At 39.0% G+C, this 22,952-nt stretch overlaps 1 protein-coding gene, 3 non-coding genes and 2 pseudogenes across 5 annotated transcripts; all 6 read right to left on the minus strand.

The window, feature by feature from the left end:
• Positions 1 to 591: 591 nt before the first annotated feature.
• On the minus strand, positions 592 to 16,626 carry LOC139187608 (putative multidrug resistance protein; annotated as a pseudogene).
• LOC103423015 (ABC transporter B family member 15-like) lies at positions 2,939 to 4,219 on the minus strand. The gene is made up of 4 exons (XM_070808496.1): positions 4,043 to 4,219; positions 3,868 to 3,922; positions 3,535 to 3,722; positions 2,939 to 3,400 (listed from the first exon to the last, which is right to left on the minus strand). The coding sequence occupies exons 1-4, from the start codon at positions 4,217 to 4,219 to the stop codon at positions 2,939 to 2,941; spliced, it is 882 nt and encodes a 293-aa protein (XP_070664597.1).
• LOC103413246 (polyubiquitin-like) lies at positions 15,038 to 22,952 on the minus strand (annotated as a pseudogene). Its single transcript, XR_011572842.1, has 6 exons — positions 22,812 to 22,952; positions 20,686 to 21,596; positions 18,230 to 18,740; positions 17,647 to 17,828; position 17,593; positions 15,038 to 15,946 (listed from the first exon to the last, which is right to left on the minus strand). The product of XR_011572842.1 is annotated as a polyubiquitin-like (transcript).
• LOC114819862 (small nucleolar RNA SNORD14) lies at positions 19,048 to 19,172 on the minus strand. Its single transcript, XR_003767161.1, has one exon. It is a non-coding gene; the product is annotated as a small nucleolar RNA SNORD14 (small nucleolar RNA).
• On the minus strand, positions 21,919 to 22,043 carry LOC114819863 (small nucleolar RNA SNORD14). Its single transcript, XR_003767162.1, has one exon. It is a non-coding gene; the product is annotated as a small nucleolar RNA SNORD14 (small nucleolar RNA).
• On the minus strand, positions 22,370 to 22,494 carry LOC114819861 (small nucleolar RNA SNORD14). The gene has a single exon (XR_003767160.1). It is a non-coding gene; the product is annotated as a small nucleolar RNA SNORD14 (small nucleolar RNA).

A 22,952-nucleotide genomic window follows, 5' to 3' on the forward strand; every position in this document is an offset into this window, starting at 1 on the left:
AGGGCCGAGGGTGAAGTTGCTAGGAGGTTTTCACAAAGAGAAAATTAGAGAGAGAAAATGGGAGACTATTTAGAGAGAGAGTCCAACAAAAGCTGTTTAATTGGAGCGAATTTAGTTATGGTCATGTTTAATAATTTAATATGATACAAATACACCTGGAAAATAGTTTTGAGTTAAACGAGTCAATTTTGTGATGGGTTGACACGGTTCCGCACGATAGTCACATTTTTAAAATTTTTATTTTATTTTAATGAGGACGTTGAAGGATTAGGAGAGTCGAACTACCCATAAGGCTTGTCAAACTATAAAAGTAGGTTACTTACATCCCACTCAGAGCGATTAGAAAGGGCTAGCTTCCCGATAGAACGACCCCCTTGTCCCCCATCTCTATGTTGTATATACTTCCAATTTTTTGGATGCATTTCTTTCGTGGAATATGTAAGATTTTTATTTTATTTTATACTGAACTTGATATTGTTTTGTTTAGTTGATAAGAAAGAAAATGGTCAAACGAGACACAACGCTTTAAACTTGCAAATGAGTTTGTATTTACATATTTGAATACGATAAGTTAATGGGTTAGGTTTAAATTTAGTATAATTTCCCGTCACATAGCTGAACTCCTCTCTATCCACAATACGTATCAAAACCATTGTCCATTCCACTGCAAAATATATGAAAAGAGAGAAATGTCAGCATATTATGAAACTGCAAAACGACACAATCTTTTTTCGTATGCAAATGTCAGCTGTAATTTCATACCTGATGAATTCATGAGCATTAGCCAGACTTGCAGCCCTCTTTATCTTAGATTATTTTGCATTCTGTTTACCGTATTCGATATTTTCGAGGACAGTTCCAGCGAAAAGAGTAGGCTCCTGACTGACCAATGCAATATGTGACCTCAATATCCTTAATTTATAGTTCTTGACATCCTGCTCATCTATGCATACCGTTCCCTTCATTGGATCGTAAAACCTCTCAATGAGTCCAATGATGGTGGATTTTCCAGAACCGATCCCCCCAACTAACGCCACTGTCTTGCCTGCGTCGATTCTGAGGGTCAATCCCTTAAGGATCATCTAGTCAGGTCTTGTTGGATACAAAAAGAAAACATTTCTGAACTCAGCCTGACCCTTTATCCTCCTCTTGATTTCCAAACCCCATTGGTTATTCGAATCAATCTCACTTTTCCTGTCTAACATTTCAAAAACTGATTGAATGGCACTGTTTCCTTTAGATAGATCAGAAGTCATGCTTCCGGCATTTGCAATGATATAAGCGGTGAATAGCAGTATCAAACATGCCTGGAAAAGTTCCTTTGAAGTTATCAACTCGTCCACCAGTAGCCTCCCACCATACCAGTATGCTAAGAAAACGAGGGACAAGACTCTTGATTGTCACTTAATTTCAGATTTGTCCTGGAGGAAGTAGACTGATATAAGTGATCCAACACAGTAGGCGTTTATAGGTTGCACTGCCCCCGAATATATTGCACCCAAGCATCCGAGTAAGGCTTGTCCCCATTCTGGTGCATTCATTTTCAGCAGGCACCATTGGGACGGAGGAGTATAATTGGGGCACTTGGTGTCTTCATCGTCAATTTCGTCATCAGGATCGTATTGGACAGAGAATGAGTAGGGTGTTCCCATGGACATAGACATTGTTTTGGGGTTGAAGGCTGGAGAATGAGTAACTGATCTGAAACTAATGGGGCTTGGTGTAACACTCCTCCTACGGTGAGGCTTTTCTTATATTTGAGAACTGAAATCATCAGAAACCTTGTTTTGGGCCGCCGTGTGCTGCATTTGTACCATCTTGAAGTATTCGCCTCCCTGTTCTCCCTTCTTTTGCATTAGCTGATTGTGTGAGCCTGACTCAACTACTTTCCCGGCTTGAATTACAAAATCAAGTCTGCTGTTCGGATTGTAGACAGGCGGTGGGCAATGATGATTGTTGTCCTCCCTTTTGATGCCTGATCAGTTGCCTCCTGCACTACTCTTTCGGACTGCGCATCCAGTGCACTAGTTGCCTCATCAAGAAGCAGGATTTTAGGATCCCTAAGCAGAGCACGCGCAATGGCAATTCGCTGCTTTTGCCCACCAGACAGTTGGAATCCAGATTGACCAGCCTGGGGAAACCATAAAAATGATGTTATGAGCAGTAATCATGTGACAAGATACTTTCAAAGAAGTTCATATCAGGTCAATTTGTACAGTTAATTTTTTTTTTTTATTACCATAACATTATTGAAATATAATTCAAGGCTTAAGAACTAAGCATGGAAACCAAAATAGATTCCAAGAATGGAAGATAGCATACTTGAGTTTCATATCTGTCTGGTAACTTAACGATGAAGTCATGTGCGTTTGCAGCTTTAGCTGCGATTATTACTTCTTCCATTGATGCCACTTCCTTTCCGAAAAGTATGTTCTCTTTCAAGAAAGTTGCAAACAGAACAGGTTCTTGATTAACTAGACCGACCTGAGATCTCAACCATTTTGCCTGAAGTCTTCAAATTTTGTGTCCATCCAGAAGAATTTCTCCTTCAATAGGGTCATAAAATCTTTCGAGCAATGCAATGGTGGTTGACTTTCCAGAACCACTGCCCCCAACTAGACCTGCACTTTTACCAGCCGAAATCTTAAGACTCAAGCCTTGTCAGACCGTGGTATCAGGTCTCAACGGGTAATTGAAATAAATGTCTTGGAATTCTGTTTCTCCTCTGACATGTGACAAAGCCTTCCGTTTTTTATCTTCAGTGTCAATACTAGGAACACGATCAATCATTTCAAGGATTCGAGTTGTAGCTGCTAATGCCTCGGTGATGGCAGTTAGGTTTGGGAGTGCACTTAAAATACTCCTGCCATAGCAAAGCTAGATTATAAGTTCAAGATCAAAAGTGAACTATTGAAATGAAATGCAGTGTTAAATTAACTCACATGCCTCCCATGAGGACATTGGAACCGGCTACAAAAACATGCCCGCCATCTTCGCCTTTCTGAGTAACCAAATAAGTCCCGACCCAAGCCTGAAAACCCCAACCGATATAGATGATTCCCATGCTTCCCATCAGCAATCCCTTTACCAAACCTACCTTTATTCCAAGTTCAGTAACTGTCTGAAGTGCAGTGCTGAACCTATTTAGTGTTTGGTTCTCTCCAACGTATGAGTACACGGTTCTTACTGAAGAAATTGCTTGTTCAGCAAGTCCCCCAGCTACTCCATAAGCTTCAATCCCTTTCATTACCAACCCGATCAGGATCTTTCCGAATACAAGTCCCGGAGCCATGATCATGACTGAAATCGGCATAGCTGCCAACGTCAGCCTCCATGACAGCTTGAAGGCAAAAATATGGCAGAAAAAGAAAGTTGACATGTAAGTCAAGCAGTCAGGTATCTGCATCAAAGAAAACATCAAACATTTAATTTATCGCCAGCGTCATGCGCATTTTCTTCAATTCAGTGCAGGAAAATGTTGTTTTCGTAGAGCTTTTCATTTTTAGTTGGATTTATGATGAAATTAACTCTTACCTTCTTGCACAAGGAAACTTGGACTGCAGTGGCATCGGAGGAGATGATTGAGATAACTTGGAATGTTGTTGAAGAACTAGCAGTCTGAGTGTCAAAGAAGGAAACTTCTCGTCTAAGAACAGATTTCAGATATTCAATTCCCATTTTAGAAGTCTGTCTCTCCGCTGTTCGTGTCCAACATAAAACTTCTGCAGACATAGTAATCACCACAAAAGGATTAGGTTCAATCTTTCATTCTTTCCTTCAAGCAAGAAAACTCAAGACAGATTATTGGAAAAAGTTGCAGATAACCCGAAAAGTAGTAATTACTAACTAACGTTCAAATTTATGTACCAACAAATGCTGCTAATCCAACTCCAATTGCAACATAGAATAACCTGAGTGCAAACTGGGAAAAAAGAGAAAGAAAAAAAAGAAAAAAAGAATCAAAAGTAGCAAGTGCTGCAAATATTCAACACAGCGAAATGTACTGCAAGAATTGCTGAGAAAATTTACCATGCTTAATTACCTTGTCCACATCTGCATTTGTCACCTGACTCTTGCCATAAGAATTAATAACCTCACTAAGAACATAAATCATGAGAGGGTTCAGCAACCCGTCACCGATGCTGCCTAACGTCCCGAAGAACATCAACAACTTATTGGTGCCATCGGCGTATCGAAACATGCTTTTTTTGAGCCCCATTTTTGTTGCAGGATTTGAAACGTTACAACTTTCAAAGCTCTCGAGTTTTATACAGCTTCATCACCTATTTAACCACAGATATAAAGAAGAAAGATTTATAATGCGTAATATAATGTGTAATTTAATTTGGCAGCTTGTTATCTGTTATATTTTTTTTATTTTTTAAACAAGCCGGCAGTCCCATCCTGTACGTTGGTAAGCAATGAATGTTTGTTGGTATAGTTCCAATTAGTTTGTTTGTACCATACTTGATCAATTCCGAAACTACTGAGCACCGGTCAACGTTATACCGTCAAGGACCCAGAAGAGTTTCCTTCCAACCAGGAGGCCAATCACAGCGCGACATGTGTCGACATCAAAAGCCAATCATAGCGCGACACGTGTCAACATCAGAAGCCAATCACAACACGACACGTGTCAATGTCAGAATGAAACTAGAAACTCTCTTCTATAAATAGAGATTATTCTCTCACAATATTTCCTAATGTCATTTGTACTAAATCATTCACTAGTACTCACAAAAGGAGAGCTTGAACCTATGTACTTGTGTAAACCCTTTACAATTAATGAGAACTCCTCTACTCTGTGGACGCAGCCAATCTGGGTGAACCACGTACATCTTGTATTTGCTTCCTTGTCTCTGTCCATTTACATACTTATCCACAATAGTGACCAGAGCAATCTAGCGAAGGTCACAAACTTAACACTTTCTGTTGTACCAAAGTCCTCACTGATTTTGTGCATCAACATTTGGAGCATCTGTGGGAACGACACTTATTCCCACTCTCTTCAGCTTTGCCAAGTTGGTTTCCACCATTTGTACACTCTCATTTGACCAGACATCCTTTTCCAACATGGGGAGCAAAGGAAGCCACAACATACAAAATGACACCCCTCTTGCACCTAGTGCGAAGCAACGAAAGAATGAAGGAAAGAAGGTTGCTCTTCAAGCTAAAGTCGATGAGCTAGAAGCTCAGAACAATAAGATAGCAATGAAGAATAAGGTCCTCCAGGAGTAGTATGAGAAGTTTTTTGAGACGCTCCATGAAACTAGGCGTACGCAAACACGCGAGCTCGTTGCCCCTGTGGACATCAACCATCATCTGGGTGCCCCCTAACATGGAGGGTCACCTCCCTTCGACATGGGTATCCTTGATGAGGAGTGAGCTAATCATTAAAACATTGATCAACATGAGACTTCTCTCAACCCAGATGCTTCGACCCGAAGTAGAAGAAGTGAAGGAAGACACCCCATTGCAGAAGGGTTGGAAGGATCGAAAGCCGTTTATCGTGATTGCCAAGACTTCATAAAGCAAGGTCAAGAGAATCCCCTCCACATATGCTCGAAGATCAATGACCCAAGGGTTTCTAAAAGACTCGGTCCCCTCCCACGACCCAGGCCAGCTGCCAATCTAGGGAAGGAACTACAGGTCCCAGAGGAACATGAAGGTACAAGGGACTTTGAGGTATTCCGACAGACTCGCCCTAGACGTCAGTACGGCGAGTCCAAGAAAAAACCACACGTCCTTGCTCAAACTTTCCTACTTCCAAGAGGCGATGGAGACTTACGAAAGAAAATTCCAGTGGTACATGACTCCACTCAGAACCCCCTTGTCTAACAGCTCCTTGAGGAAATAAACAAGTTGAAGGCCGAACGTCAGGCCGAGATACTTGACTGGAACCAACCTAGGCCTGGCCCTCTCACAAGAAGAATCCTCGACACCCCCTTCAAGCGAAGACAAAACAAAGGCTTGGTTTACAACTCTATATTGGAAGGGATGACCCACTTGAACACCTTAACCTTTTTTAGTCCACCATGGCATATCAGATGCACACCGATGAAAAGCGATGTCTTTTCTTCCCTTCCAACCTCTCTGGCAAAGCTCTAAACTAGTATTGCCGTCTTCCACCTGAGACAGTAGACTCATTTGAGAAATTGAGGAAACTGTTTGTCTCTCAACACATCTTCAAGACCGATCACTTGCATTCTGCAGATGACTTATACATTATTCGCTAGAAACCGGACGAGTCACTACGAGAGTATGTCGGTCACTTCAGCCATGAGTATTCTCGCTGTGCTGAGGTAGATGACAAGACCACCTTCAAGGCCTTCACGGCAGGCTTACGTGATTGTTTCTTCAAGTACATGATCAATGCCAACACTTGGAAGACTTACTCTAAGGTGATGGCATAAGTTTACAACCACGCCTCCACCGAAGCAAGGACATACCAAGGGAACCCCCATATGGTTAACCCCTATCAACAACAATTCTCAAAAGCTTCACACACTCTTGATTAAGACAGTGTGAAGCAAAACCAATTTATGGTGCCAACAAGAGCTTCATCAAAGGAGTTCAACCACAATTCTCAAAAGCTTCACACACTCTTGATCAAGACAGTGTGAAGCAAAACCAATTTATGGTGCCAACAAGAGCTTCATCAATGGAGGACAACCACAATTCTCAAAAGCTTCACACACGCTTGATCAAGATAGTGTGAAGCAAAACCAACAATGGTGCCAACAAAAGCTTCATCAAATGAGTTCAACCACAATTCTCAAAAGCTTCACACACTCTTGATTAAGACAGTGTGAAGCAAAACCAATTTATGGTTCATTCAAACCTTCGACTACTACAAGGTGTGGCTTGCATCACAATCTCTTGCTCAACAGTGTGGAAGCAAAATTTGTATATGTTGTCTCTCCCACATTTTCAAATTTCTAGTTTCCAAAAAAAAAAAAAAGGGAAATTCAACAAAGCTTCATCAATGGAGGACAACTATAAATTCTCAAAAACTTCACACTATCTTGATCAAGATAGTGTGAAGCAAAATCAATTCGTGGTACCCAATAAAGCTTTACCAACAAAAGCTTCATCAATGGAGGACAACTACAAATTCTCAAAAGCTTCACACTATCTTGATCAAGATAGTGTGAAGCAAAATCAATTCATGGTACCCAACAAAAGTTTCAACTCCAAAGCTTCACCTGCAAAACTTCAACTCCAAAGCTTCACCTATAAAAGCTTCACCCACAAAAGCTTCACCCACAAAAGCTTCCCGCACCACAAAAGCTTCACCCACCATAAAAGTTTTACCCACAAAAGCTTCCTCCACCACAAAAGCTTCACCAATAAAAGCTTCACCAACAAAAGCTTCACCCACCACAAAAGCTTCACCCACAAAAGCTTCACCCATAAAAGCTTCACCAACAAAAGCTTCACCCACAAAAGTTTCAACACAAAAGCTTCACCTACAAAAGTTTCACACTATCGTGATCAAGATAGTGTGAAGCAAAATCAATTCATGGTACCCAACAAAGTTTCAACCTCAAAGCTTCACCTACAAAGCTCCAACACCAAAGCTTCACCTACAAAACTTTAAAAATATATATGTATATATGTATATATATTTCGGAAATTCAAAAATTCGAAAATTCAAAAATTCGAAAAATTTCAAAAAAAAAAAAATTGCCTAGGCCTCCTCTTCTTTGGGCCTAACAACTTTCATAACAAATATACATGAAGAAAGAGTTTTGGGCTACCACTTAGAAAGGAAATGCCTCATTCGTCAACTCCCTCAACCAGAGACTTGGGGGACTCCTATCATATGCTACTGCACCTTGATACTTGGAAGTCTCACAACCACTCAGTGACTTGGATTTTTCAAGTCTCCAAACGAGAAGTTTTCCTCAATCGGGAAATTAAGGGAGCACTACCTCAACCTACATGCTTCACTCATAAAGCTTCAATATACAAACTTCAACAAAAGGAAAAATTCAAAGAATTTAGTGAAGAAGGTCTTGGTGTATTTAACACAATACGTTAAAATGAAGCAAATCTTGTTTATTGATATCTTCGATAAGTTACAAATATGTACATATACATTAATCAAAATAAACAAACAAGAGGGAGCCTTCACAAAGGTTGCTCAGGAGAAGTCTCAGCAGTCGTTAGAGCCCCAGAAAGAGAAGGCATTAGAGGGTGATTATTCGGAGCCTCAGTACTAGGAAGAACCCCATAAGGATGAGGCACCGAAGGTTTATCATTTGGAGCTTCATTACGCGGTACAGCCCCAGAAGACGAAGGCAATAAATGCATTTGGAACAAACCCACAAACCTTTGATGATCAAGTAAAATCTGACCATCAGTTTCCTGCAGCTGGTCGAGCTTCTTCTTCATGTTTGTAGTATAGTCATGTGCGAGCCTGTGCAGCTATTTATTCTCATGCTTGAGCCATCTGATCTCATGTTTGAGACTTATCACTTCAGCTGCCAATTATTCAACTTGGCGGGTTCGAGCAAATAGACGTTGGGCCATATTATACACAGAACCTGCACATTGAACACTGAGAGCCAGAGAATCCTTAACAGCCAACTCATCAGACCGTTTGGAAAGTAGTCTGTTATCTTTGGGAGTGAGAAGGTTCCTGGCCACCACCGCAGCGGTCATATTATTCTTCATCACAGAGTCCCCAACGGTAAGATGACCACTAGGGGATAAGAAAGATTGGTGCCATATGTTGTCTTGAGAAGGCATGACTGCCTCTTCACCAAAGTTCAAGTCAAAACGACGGTCGGATGAGCCAGACATTCTCAGAAATGATGAAGGAGAAATGAGGTGCAATAAATCTATGAAGTAAAGGGAAAATTCCTACAAGCAATAACTCTCTAAATGTACTTCTTGCACACAATTGGTGCCTTTATAAAAGAAATGGCAACATGGTCGTTGGTTTAAAAATCGAAGAGGCACCACTCTCCGGATTCCGAAGAGGCACCACTTTCGACACGCAACATCAGCTCCTTGGATACCACAGATAACTTTGCCAAAGATCTCTAACAAAGTTTAGACACATAAATTTTGAAGGTCCAGCTACCCTACTATTACCCACAAGGGTAAAGGAACAGCATTACTGTTTGATAATAAGAAAGTCCCAATTTGTGTCAACCTCCGTGCTCGGTGGCAAGGCAGACTGGCAAAAATGCCCAACCTTTACTCATATTCGAGAAAACACTCCCAACAAGATTGTTTGCTCAAAAATCGAAGAGGAACCACTTTCCGAATCTCAAGAGTCAGACTCCCAACAGGATTGCTTTCTCAAAAATCGAAGAGGCACCGTTCTCTGAATCTCGAGAGTCAGATCCCCGACAGGATTGCTTGTTCGAAAACCAAAGAGGCACCACTCTCCGAACTTTGAGAGCCAGATTTCCTTGGATAAAGCTTGTCTGCAATCTTCACACGCAACATCAGTTTTCCAGATACCACATACCACTTTTTCAAAGTGCTTTGACAAAGTTAAAACATGTGAAGCTTACAGCTCTCACTATATTGCTATGACCAAGAAGGGTAAAGGAATAACACTACTACTTGTTGTTAGAGAGACTCCTATATATATTGACATCCATCCTCCACAGCCAGGCAAACCTGCAAATAAAAAAAAATGCTCAACTTTTCTTCACATCCGAGAGGGCACTCTCAACAGAGTCTCTCAAAATACTCAGCTTCTTTTCCTCCCGATAATACCTCTGCAAACAAGCCACACCAGAGCAAGAGTATCTCATATCATCAGGGTTAAAAGCAAGAGTATCCTATATCATGCTTTTTCCCTGTCTTTTCCTTTGGCCTTGTTCTTACCTGCAAGACAAGGAGAAAGAAAGCAATCAGTCAACACTTGGAATCAAGCTTCCAGTCAGGAACTGACTGCCTGAAACCCCTTGCCTAATTACTTACCTGGCATTGCTCTCGAGTACTCATCTTCAACATCTTATACTTCCAGAGAGGATACCACATCTGCCTGAGGAACAAATAGGGCAAGTGAGAAGGATACAAGGAAGCATGTGGAGACAAGCGTAACAGAACACGTGCCGACACATCCACTAATTTGTCAATAGCAAAAGTATCTCATATCATCAGGGTCGAACGTACTCTAGATTTGATGGATTTGTTTTGACCCTCAAATTCTTGAATCAGCCTTATACTCTGAAGGAAACCAGAAAACCCTCCAGCCCAGTTCAAGAATAAGCCTGTGGAAAGTTACTTCTTCAAAAGAAAAAGTATCTCATATCATCTCTTCTCCATTTGCTTCTCATTATCCTTGTTGCTGTTTACGTCACAGGGAGAAAGAGAACAATCAACCGGAAGCCGAAGTCGAACCTCCAATCCAGGTTGCTTGCTTGCTTGGAAGTCTGATTGCTTACCTTGTCTGTTACCTCATTCAGCAAATCTCTTAGCTCGGCGACTTAGGGGACTCCTACTATAGGGTTTGTATCGCACTTGACCAAGCCCGAAACTACAAGTAAGCTTCAAGTGAAATTGATACATTACCTTGTGCATCTTCATCGGTTAAAGATACCACCCATGGATGGAGGAAAAGTACTTCCAGAGAAGATGTCACATTTACATATGAGACAGATAAGGCAAGTGAAAATGATACCACACTTTGGTACTTAGAAGTTTCGTGATTACTCAATAGCTTGTATTTTGCAAGTCCCCAACCGAGGAGCTTCCCTCACTCGGGAACTTAGGGGAGCACTCTTTGTACCATACTTTTTCAATTCCGAAACTACTAAGTACCAGTCAACGTTATACCGTCAAGAACCCAGAAGAGTTTCCCTCAAACCAGGAGGCCAATCACAGTGCGACACTTGTCGACATCAGAAGCCAATCATAGCGCGACACATGTCAATATCAGAAGCCAATCACAACACGACACGTGTCAATGTCAGAATGAAACTAGAAACTCTCTTCTATAAATAGAGATCATTCTCTCACAATATTTCCTAATGTCATTTGTACTAAATCATTCACTAGTACTCACAAAAGGAAAGCTTGAACCTATGTACTTGTGTAAACCCTTCACAATTAATGAGAACTCCTTTACTCTGTGGACGTAGCCAATTTGGGTGAACCACGTACATCTTGTGTTTGCTTCCCTATCTCTATCCATTTACATACTTATCCACACTAGTGACCGGAGCAATCTAACGAAGGTCACAAACTTAACACTTTCTGTTGTACCAAAGTCCTCACTGATTTTATACATTAACATAGTTCATAATCCAAGGCTTAATTTGTCTTCATGCATTCATTCAACATGATAAGAAATATTCCACTTGAGAGTTGCTGAATTTGAAAATTACATATTAGACTTTTGTTCCCTGGAGTTTTAAATTTGACCAACTATGGCCCTATAGTCTACTTATTTTTGAAATTTTGGTTCTGTAGTTTGCTTACTTTACAATTTCGGTCCCAACCGTTAACTCCCTTAGAATCAACAACGAAAGTTGGATGTGACAAGATGTGTGTGTATCGTGTATGAGCATCTTTGACATTTTGGAATGCATCATGGAGAGGCTGAAATGCTTCCGTAAGTCTTCCCGACCTCCGGAAGGGATGGATAACCATAGCTTGCCACCAGTTGTCATCTTTTAAAAAAAAAAAAAAAACTTTGTGAGAACATGCTTGAATTGTCATTCCAGAACCCTAAAGCCCCATGTTATGAGCATGAAAATCTGTGTTTTCTAACGTGGAACAACACACTTGGGATGTTGAAAATGGTCACGCAGGTAGAACATCATATTTCTATCTTCAATTCTATTGGGGTAAGCCATTGGGGATCACAACTGTAAAAGTAAGCAAACTACATGATTAAATTTTCTAAAGTCGAAACCACAAGAACCAAAGTTAAAGATTCTCTAAACTACGAGGAGCAAAAGTTTAATTGGCCAACTTATGTATCTACATCACATCTAGTAACAAACCAATTAACAATAAGTGAGGATTTCGATCGTTGTTTTGTAACATTCTTTTGCCTTTTGCATTGTTTCAAATGGGTATAAAAGTCACACAATTCAATTCGGTTAACAACAATTATATGATTTGTTTTCTTTTTCAATTATTAGATACCAAAGCCTGCAATTTTCAAATTAATTAAGTCCAAATATTAAGATGAGAATTCTCTCCATCATAGAGATCCTCACATTCTATGTGTTTATTGTATATTGTGTGGTAAAAAATCATTAGGTACTGTTTGTATTTAATTTTAAATTTAAAAATTCAAAATGATTTATGACCGCACAATATACGATGAAGGGATAAGATGTAAAATTAAAAGGAATCCTCACAAAGAGAATCTGGATGGAATCCAAATCTCAAATATTAGGTTAAAGACGAGAAATTTTTTATTGTAACATGAACATGAGTGGTACACCACATGTTTTTATATGAGTGGTGAAAAATTGTATTTTTTAAGTTATTAACTTTTTAACATACATATTCAACTATTTCTATAATAATATATGGTGTATTACCCGGTATCCCGTTCACATTGAAAAAAATTCTCTCATTGACGAAGTCCATTCAATTTGTTTTCGACTTTAGATTCTTTTATTAATTGTAAGATTACCCTTTGTAAAAGCAACCCCATTATTATTAAAATAAATAATCTGCGATCTCATTGTTTTTCATTGTTTTGTTTTTTTCTCTGCTGTAATTCTCAAAGGTGGGTCCGACGAATGTTGCCCTTGTATCTACATCTGTGCTCGATAATGAGTCTTTACCATTCCTTTAACATGGCAAATGTCGATAAGGGAATGATTTACAGAACACCGATACAACTTATGATAGCGTTATATCATAATAAAATATATTGATACAATGTTATATATATATTTATTTAATTAATACGGAATGTTATATGACAGTATACACGTTTATTATTAAAATTGTATTTTTTGGGGTGGAAGAATTTTACACTTAATAAAAGCTAGCATCTTTCCAATTTTAGAGTTTCTCTTTTGTTAAGGGAGCTGCCATTGGTGTCCTAAAAGGTCATCGTGCATTCTTTATGTGCAAAAATGAAAAGGAAACAAATTCAATTGAAGTGCAAGACGGCCTTTTTAGAGTCTCAATCATTATTTTCATGGTACATCTGTCGATGAGATCATTTTCCATCTTAAACCAACATTGTATTCTCCCACTCAAATGTGCCCCGGATAAGGGGCGAACCAACAATGGAGTCTATTTATGGAGATGAGAGAATTCCCAAGGTTTATTGATAATGACCAGATTAAGTCGAATTCAACCTCCAAAAGTTGTTTCAATACTCCCAAACATTAGCTCCATATATAATAAACAAAAATAAAATTCACAAAATACCTAAAATGTACTAAAAATCGTAACTAGCAAACGACAATAAAAACACCAAAAATGCAGCATTGCAACATCTTTACTCAACTCGACATTCTTTTTGAAACGACCTATTATCGCCCTAAATTGGAGACAAAGAATACCTACTCTAAAAAACTCAAATTAATTTGCTTTTTTTGGACTTGTGCTTGTGGAGCTGTTCTCTTCTTTCTATTTCTTTCAATAGTAATGTTAAGTAGACTAACTTTTTAAACCAAATTTACAAACTATGCGATGTCTCACCAACAGGAAATAAGCATGTTAATCAACAAATATGTTAATGTATACTTAGGTAATAATCCAATCACCAACAACACATCATATAGTTTACAAATTTGGTCTAAATAGTTGATCTCCCTAGCATTATCCTTCTTCCAATGGGTATGAGCTAGTATGGTGTCACTATGCCCATCACCTTACAGACTATGTCTCTTTATACGCCCTTGTAGATTTTTCATGACACAATCGCGCAACTATAGCGTTCTATGTAAATAATACTCTGCTTAGTTCCAACTTTTGAAACTCAAAAAACACTTGTTAAATTTTGAGTAAATTGCAGCTATGGTCCCTTAACTTTAACTTAATTGGAGCAATGGTCCCTCAACTAAAAATCCATTACCATTGGTCCTTCAACTCATCAAAACGTGCAGCTATGGTCCCTCAACTAAAAATCCATTACCATTGATCCCTCAACTTTAATTAAACTGGAGAAATGGTCCCTTAACTTTAACCCAATTGTAGCAATGATCCTTTCAACATAACTCGTTTTGACAAAAATTTTGACGTAGTTGACGAAAATGACCATAATTACACACTTCGATGAGTTGAGGGACCCTAATTGTATAAATGGTCATTCCAACATAACTTATTTTGACAAAATTTTGACAAAATTGTTGAAAATGACTATAGCTACACATTTTGATAAGTTGAGGGACCAATGGTAATGAATTTTTAGTTGAGGGACCATTGCTCCAATTTGATTAAAGTTGAGGGACCATTGCTACAATTTACTCTTAAATTTTAGATCTTGAGCAAGTGTTTGGCAGGACTATTCTAAAATCTGGACTCAAAGTTAACTTAAAAGTTAGCCTGTTTAATAAATACATCAAAAGTGAATTTTTAAAATTTATGAACTCAAAGCCCACTATTTTTGCTGTCCTCTCAACTTGGAGCTATTTCTCTTCCAATCTCTCTTTTCCGATCCCCTCCGTTTAGATTTCTCTTTTAATCTCTCTTTCCTCCAATCTTGCAGGGTGAGGTTTTTTTCTTCTCTTTTAAATTGTTAAGATTATAATAAAATTTAAATCTCACACCAAGCAATTTTTTTAATTTAAAAAAAAAAAAAATCCTTGAGAAATGATGAACACTTTTGGATAGAATACCAAACATGCCTTTAAGTTTTCGTCTACTAAACTTGGTTATTTTTAATGAAATGTACAAGCAAACACCAAGGTCCAAGTAGAACAGCAGATGCCTGAAAGTATGTTAGCAAACAACTTGTGCAGATCCCAAATGAATCCATCTGCAGTCACGTAGGAAAAGTGAAGAGGTATCGACATCTTCAGTCCCGAACATCCAAACACAAGATCAAAGAGCAATACAAGGGCACGTAAATAGAAATTTCAACGCAAACGGAAACGGAAACCCAGCAGATGCATATCAAAGTACTTTAATTCATTAACTACATAGTATTAGGGTGACCCATCTATTGGTCAAAGTTGGAGTACGAAATCCAAAACCAAAGTTTAACCGTTCCCTGATCAGTGAAGGATGAGATCACAAGCATCACTCAGAATTCAGAAACCATCACGGAGGCGAAGGACAAGGTGAAGGGTAGACTCCTTTTGGATGTTGTAATCCGCAAGAGTCCTTCCGTCCTCCAGCTGCTTACCGGCAAAGATGAGTCTCTGCTGGTCCGGAGGAATGCCCTCCTTGTCCTGGATCTTTGCTTTCACATTATCAATGGTATCACAACTCTCTACCTCCAACGTTATCGTCTTCCCAGTCAATGTCTTCACAAAGATCTGCATTCCACCACGCAGAAGAATTACCAGGTGCAGGATGGACTCCTTTTGAATGTTGTAATCAGCAAGTGTCCTCCCATCCTCAAGCTGCTTACCTGCAAAGATCAACCGCTGCTGGTCTGGGGGAATGCCCTCAGAACTTTCAACTTCCAGAGTGATGGTCTTCCCGGTCAAGGTCTTCACGAAGATTTGCATACCACCACGCAGTTGGAGCACCAAGTGGAGAGTCGACTTCTTGTCCTGGATCTTTGCCTTCACATTATCAATGGTATCCGAGCTTTCAACTTCCAAGGTGATGGTCTTTCCGGTTAGCATCTTGGCAAAGATTTGCATGCCACCACGGAGACGAAGCACCAGGTGAAGAGTGGAGTCCTTCTGGATGTTGTAGTCAGCGAGTGTGCGGCCGTCTTCAAGCTGCTTGCCAGTAAAGATGAGCCTCCGCTAGTCTGGGGGAATGCCTTCCTTGTCTTGAATCTTGGCGTGATGGTCTTGCCTGTGAGGGTTTTCACAAAGATCTGCATCTGTTCACATAAAACATCCCTAGGGCAAGATTCTCGAATCACATTAGCTTTAGCTTCTTAATATAAATTATTTAAGACAGATTGAAGATTCTAAAGAGCTTTGTTCAACTTTGATACTAGTATACTAACAATTTCATCCGCTACTAAACAACCGAGTGAAAACACAGAGAAATAAAAGCAATCAAAAACACAATTTAATTCATAAAAAATAACAATAAAATCTCAAATCACAACAGATAATAATCAAAATCTTGACAAAATTGATCTAATTCCATCCAACATCGGTCGATAATCCGTAGTATTTCTTGGAATTCATACAAACAAATTTGGATTGCGGCAAATAATCAAATAAAAACATAAATAATTAAATAATTAAATCAAAGGATTCCGTACAGATATATGGATTCTCGGCACATTAAACAATTATTTCAAGCAGATTTCGGTTAACAGCATCCCTAAATCAGAACTTTCATCCCCAAATAGTATATCAACGGCAAAAAGAAAGGCGAAAAGGAATTCAAGATAACAGAATACGAACCTTGGATGCGAAGCGAAAAAGAATTCAAATCCCCCGTGCTGTCTCTAATGTTCTGAGTACTTAAAAGAGCCTAGCCAGCAACCATAATAACTACAAACGCAAGTTCCTAGCCCACTATAGCAGAGTAAATGATGATTACTAAATGGCAGCACAATTCCTAATTAAAACATCACTTTCAAGAAATCAAGTTATTAGGAAGTATTAAATCGAATTTAAACCAGCCACCAAGCTACATTGATGGCACTGCATCATGAACGGTGGAGGGTTTGAGGACGGGGGCAGTCGTGTTTGTATAAAGCGATTACCGATTTAATTAGGAAATAAAAATTTTATTTGAACCCGTACATCATTTTTCTACATTAAACTTATTTTTTACACCCATATTACTTTTAATATTAAACTATCAATATCTCTTTAAGCCTAATTTTATTACCTAAACTACTCTCAAAAACTAATTTAATATAAGTGCTCTTCATTGTAGCCCAAGTTTTTCCTTTCAATATTGCAATTATGATTATTACTATTAATCACGGGAGAAGATCCTTGTGGAATTTACCACCGTTGCTGCAACTGCAACTGTTGGCAATTCTTTATTTGCTAATTTTTCTTAATCTCATATAGATTATTTAAAAAAATGATTTTTTTTAATCTTATATATGTTTTTACTAGTAATAATGCTTTGAGATTTAAAAAATTTTAAACCTCATACCCAGCAATTTTTTAATTTAAAAAGAAAAAAAAAAAGGTTTCTTGAAAAATAATGAACGCTTTTGGATAGATACCAAACAGGCTTTTCTGTTTTCGTCTAGTAAACTAGGTTATTTTTAATGAAATGTACAGGCAAACACCAAGGTCCAAGTAGAACAACATATACTTGAAAGAATATTTGCAAACAACTTCTACAGATCCCAAATGAATCCACCTGCAGTCAGCGTAGGAAAAGTGAGGAGGTATCGACATCTTCAGTCCCGAACATCCAAACACAAAATCAAAGAGCAATACAAGGGCACGTAAAATAGAAATTTCAAATGCAAACGGAAACGGAAACCCAGCAGATGCATATGAAAGTACTTCTATTCAGTACGAAAATCCAAAACCAAAATTAAACTCTTCCCTGTTCAGTGCAGGATGAGATCACAAGCATCATTCAGAATTCAGAAACCCCCCACGGAGGCGAAGGACAAGGTGAAGGGTAGACTCCTTTTGGATGTTGTAATCCGCAAGAGTCCTTCCTTCCTCCAGCTGCTTACTGGCAAAGACGATGAGTCTCTGCTGGTCCGGAGGAATGCCCTCCTTGTCCTGGATCTTTGCTTTCACATTATCAATGGTATCGGAACTCTCTACCTCCAACGTTATCATCTTCCCAGTCAATTGCAAGTAAACAAATTACTTATATTACACTCACAAAATATTACAACTTAACAACAACTCTCAAGAACACAACTTAGAAGCTATGACACTCTTTCTGTAGACACACTCTAGACCACTCACACTCTTCACAAGACCACCCTCACTTCTAAGTTATTTTCTTGCTTCTCTTCTTGGCTACTTGGTTGTATTACAACACTCATGGCCATGATCATGCACACACCCTTCCACCGACTTAAGAAACAACCTTCCAGTCCTTTCTTTCTACAAAGGACTACTTAGCTTAGATAATTCTATATTTCATGTTTCTTCACGGATCACCTTCCATGCATATTTGAACTAGAAAAATCTAATTTAATTGTATCACAATTTTCAACTTCCAGAGTGATGGTCTTCCCGGTCAAGGTCTTCACGAAGATTTGCATACCACCACGCAGTCGAAGCACCAAGTGGAGAGTCGATTCCTTTTGAATGTTATAATCGGCAAGCGTGAGACCATCCCCAAGCTCAAGCTGCTTACAAGCGAAGATGAGCCTCTGCTGGTCTGGGGAAATACCCTCCTTGTCCTGGATCTTTGCCTTCACATTATCAATGGTATCCGAGCTTTCAACTTCCAAGGTGATGGTCTTTCCTGTAAGCATCTTGACAAAGATTTGCATGCCACCACGGAGACGAAGCACCAGGTGGAGAGTGGACTCCTTCTGGATGTTGTAGTCAGCGAGTGTGCGGCCGTCTTCAAGCTGCTTGCCAGCAAAGATGAGCCTCTGTTGGTCTGGGGGAATGCCTTCCTTGTCTTGAATCTTGGCTTTGACATTATCAATTGTGTCAGAGCTTTCAACCTCGAGGGTGATGGTCTTGCCTGTGAGGGTTTTCACAAAGATCTGCATCTGTTCACATAAAACATCCGTAGGGAATGCTTCAGAAGTTGAAGATTCTCAAATCACATCAGCTTTAGCTTCTTAATATAAATTATTTAAGACGGATTGAAGATTCTAAAGAGCTTCGTTCAACTTTGATACTAGTATACTAACAATTTGATCCACTACTAAACAACTGAGTGAAAACACAGAGACATAAAAGCAATCAAAAATACAAACCAAAACCAAAAATACCATCCGAGATATTTCTACATCTAAATCAACACAAAATCCAGGTGGTTGTAGAGTCAGAACAGATTAGCCTTAAATTTTAACAAAATCTCAGACATCCAAGGAAGGATAAAGCAGCACTAGCTCTCAAGCCCGGCGAAAGGCGAAAGCTCTTAGGCGGCCACTGCGAATTTTCTTGAGAAACAAGCCTTGGATTTCGCCATCATCGATAATATATATATGAAAAAACACAATTTAATTCAAGATAACAGAATACGAACCTTGGAAGCGAAATCGAGAGAGAAGTTTGAAGAGGTTGAAGGAATTGGCGTGCGTCTGATTTTTCTCTGAATTCTGAACGATGGAGAGGTTGAGGACCGGGGCAGTCGTGTTTTTATAGAGCGATTACCGACTGAGATTCCCAGAGTGTTTCAAGGGATTAATAATTTCAGGGTATTCAGCTAGAAATTTAAAAGATTTTATAAAAGTTTAAGTGTGTTTAATTGAGAATTATCAATACTTTTTAAAAGTCTCAAGAAATTAGGGAATCCTTTGAGGACTAATCGAATGGAACACCGCCACGTGTTGGGATAATTCTTGCACGCCAAGATTAGTCAAATAGTATCCCTTTACTTGGCAAAAGTAATTAACAAACAAAATAATTTACGTAAAAAGCAATAAAAATATTTTTTTTTTACTTTTTCCTACTTTTGCATTTTGAGATTTGTTTTTATTTTGTTGTAAATATGGTGGATGTCCACTCAAAGGAATCAAGTCATGGTTGTCAATGAAACTGTTTTCAGTGCTTGACAGCCATTGGTCACCATGACTATCCAACTAGTTGGTATTTGCCTATAAAGTGGATTGTTGAAGATGAGAGCAAATGTGCACACAAAAACTCAAGCCACACGGCTGAGAAGAGAGAAAAGATAGAAGGAAGAAGAGAGGAAGAAGAGAGAAGCCACAAGGCTCACGACAGTGAGAAGAAAGAGAAATGAGATAATAGAAAGAGTTATCTTTGTAATCTTATTATTTCAGATTATAAATAAAAGCACCGATGCTGCCCCGAGGACGGACATACTCCAATCATATTGACTGTAGAAGAACTTCGTGGATTTTGTGCCTTGTTTATTTATTCCACTACACACCGTCGATTTTACAACATATTTTTTATTTTTGTAATTAGCTGTTAGCAAGGAGGAAAATTAGTGAAGATTAAATCCGTACCAAAGTGCATAAACATAATTACTTTCCGACACTACGCAAAGCGCCATCTCCAAGAATTTAATCTTTCTTTAAATTTTAGTCGGATAGATTTTTTTAGTAATACACAACGTTTTCATCTACTAAACTACGTTATTTTTAATGAAATGTACAAAGCAAACACCAAGGTCCAAGTAGAACAACAGACACTTGAAAGAATATTAGCAAACAGCTTCTGCAGATCCCAAATGAATCCATCTGCAGTCACGTAGGAAAAGTGAAGAGGTATCGACATCTTCAGTCCCGAACATCCAAACACAAGATCGAAGAGCAATACAAAGGCACGTAAAATAGAAATTTCAAATGCAAACGGAAACGGAAACCCAGCAGATGCATATAAAACTACTTTTATTCATTAACTACATAGTATTAGGGTGACCCATCCATTGGTCAAAGTTGGAGTACCAAAATCCAAAACCAAAATTAAACTCTTCCCTGTTCAGTGCAGGATGAGATCACAAGCATCATTCAGAATTCAGAAACCACCTCGGAGGCGAAGGACAAGGTGAAGGGTAGACTCCTTTTGGATGTTGTAATCCGCAAGAGTCCTTCCGTCCTCCAGCTGCTTACCGGCAAAGATGAGTCTCTGCTGGTCCGGAGGAATGCCCTCCTTGTCCTGGATCTTTGCTTTCACATTATCAATGGTATCAGAACTCTCTACCTCCAACGTTATCGTCTTCCCAGTCAATGTCTTCACAAAGATCTGCATCCCACCACGCAGACGAAGTACCAGGTGCAGGGTGGACTCCTTTTGAATGTTGTAATCAGCAAGTGTCCTTCCATCCTCAAGCTGCTTACCTGCAAAGATCAACCGCTGCTGGTCTGGGGGAATGCCCTCCTTATCCTGGATTTTGGCCTTCACATTATCAATTGTATCAGAACTTTCAACTTCCAGAGTTATGGTCTTCCCGGTCAAGGTCTTCACGAAGATTTGCATACCACCACGCAGTCGGAGCACCAAGTGGAGAGTCGATTCCTTTTGAATGTTATAATCGGCAAGCGTGCGACCATCCTCAAGCTGCTTACCAGCGAAGATGAGCCTCTGCTGGTCTGGGGGAATACCCTCCTTGTCCTGGATCTTTGCCTTCACATTATCAATGGTATCCGAGCTTTCAACTTCCAAGGTGATGGTCTTTCCGGTAAGCGTCTTGACAAAGATTTGCATACCACCACGAAGACGAAGCACCAGGTGGAGAGTGGACTCCTTCTGGATGTTGTAGTCAGCGAGTGTGCGGCCATCTTCAAGCTGCTTGCCAGCAAAGATCAGCCTCTGCTGGTCTGGGGGAATGCCTTCCTTATCTTGAATCTTGGCTTTGACATTATCAATTGTGTCAGAGCTTTCAACCTCGAGGGTGATGGTCTTGCCTGTGAGGGTTTTCACAAAGATCTGCATCTGTTCACATAAAACATCCCTATCGATCAGTGTTCATTCTTGAAGCAAAACTGAATGTCCAAATATAACTGATTTAGTCACACAAATATTTAATCAAAAAAATAAAAATAATCATACAGATGTTGAAGATCCAAAAGAGTTCCTTTCAAATTTTGATGAATACCAGTACGCGGGCATCAAAAACTAAAGAATGACCAAAACAATAGTAAATTGCAGAACACAAAATCAAAACCCAAAATTCCACACGGTATATTTTAATATCTAAATCAACAAAAATTGTCGTACTAATAGACTCAAAACAGTTTAGCATTAAATTTTAAACAATCTCAGACATCCAAGGAAGAGTCAAGCAGCATTAGATCTCAAGCCTGGCGAAAGGCGAAAGCTCTTAGGCGGCCACTGCGAATGTTATTGAGAAACAAGCCTTCGATGTTGTCATCACAGCTGCTTCATCATAAATATCTCAAATGACATCCAGAAAATCCTAGGGAATGTTTCAGAAGTTGAAGATTCTCAAATCACATCAGCTTTAGCTTCTTAATATAAATTATTTAAGACAGACTGAAGATTCTAAAGACTTTTGTTCAACTTTGATACTAGTATACTAACAATTTCATCCACTACTAAACAACTGAGTGAAAACACATAGACATAATAGCAATCAAAAACACAAACCAAAACAAAAAATACCATCCGATATATTTCTACATCTAAATCAACACAAAATCCAGGTGGTAGTAGAGTCAGAACAGATTAGCCTTCAATTTTAACAAAATCTCAGACATCCAAGGAAGGATAAAGCAGCACTAGCTCTCAAGCCCGGCGAAAGGCGAAAGCTCTTAAGCGGCCACTGCGAATGTTCTTGAGAAACAAGCCTTAGATTTCGTCATCATCGATAATATATATGAAAAAACACAATTTAATTCATAAAAAATCGAAATAAAATCTCAAATCACAATAGAATAATCAAAACCTTAGGAAATCTTGACAAAATTGACCTAATTCCATCCAACATCGGTCGATAATCCGTAGTATTTCTTGGAATTCATACAAACAAATTTGGATTGCCGCAAATAATCAAATAAAAATAAAAATAATTAAATAATTAAATCAAAGGATTCCCTACAGACTTATGGATTCTCGGCAAATTAAACAATAATTTCAAGCATATTTCGGTTAATAGCGAAAAGGAATTCAAGATAACAGAATACGAACCTTGGAAGAGAATCGAGAGAGAAGTTTGAAGAGGTTGAAGGAATTGGCGTGCGTCTGACTTTTCTCTGAATTCGCAACGATGGAAGGTTTGAGGAATGGGGCAGTCGTGGTTTTATAGAGCGATTACCGACTTAATTAGGG

Source organism: Malus domestica, chromosome 11 (genome assembly GCF_042453785.1).
Source record: "Malus domestica chromosome 11, GDT2T_hap1".
Taxonomy (NCBI): Eukaryota; Viridiplantae; Streptophyta; class Magnoliopsida; order Rosales; family Rosaceae; genus Malus; species Malus domestica.

Bases quoted from the DNA above. Each gene is read 5' to 3' on its own strand.
- LOC103423015 (XM_070808496.1), bottom strand. From the start codon at position 4,219: ATGGGGCTCAAAAAAAGCATGTTTCGATACGCCGATGGCACCAATAAG. The intron at 3,723-3,867 runs GTACATAAATTT...CTATGTCTGCAG, and splicing joins TGGATTAGCAGCATTTGTTG to AAGTTTTATGTTGGACACGA. The intron at 3,401-3,534 runs GTAAGAGTTAAT...TCTTTGATGCAG, and splicing joins AAGTTTCCTTGTGCAAGAAG to ATACCTGACTGCTTGACTTA.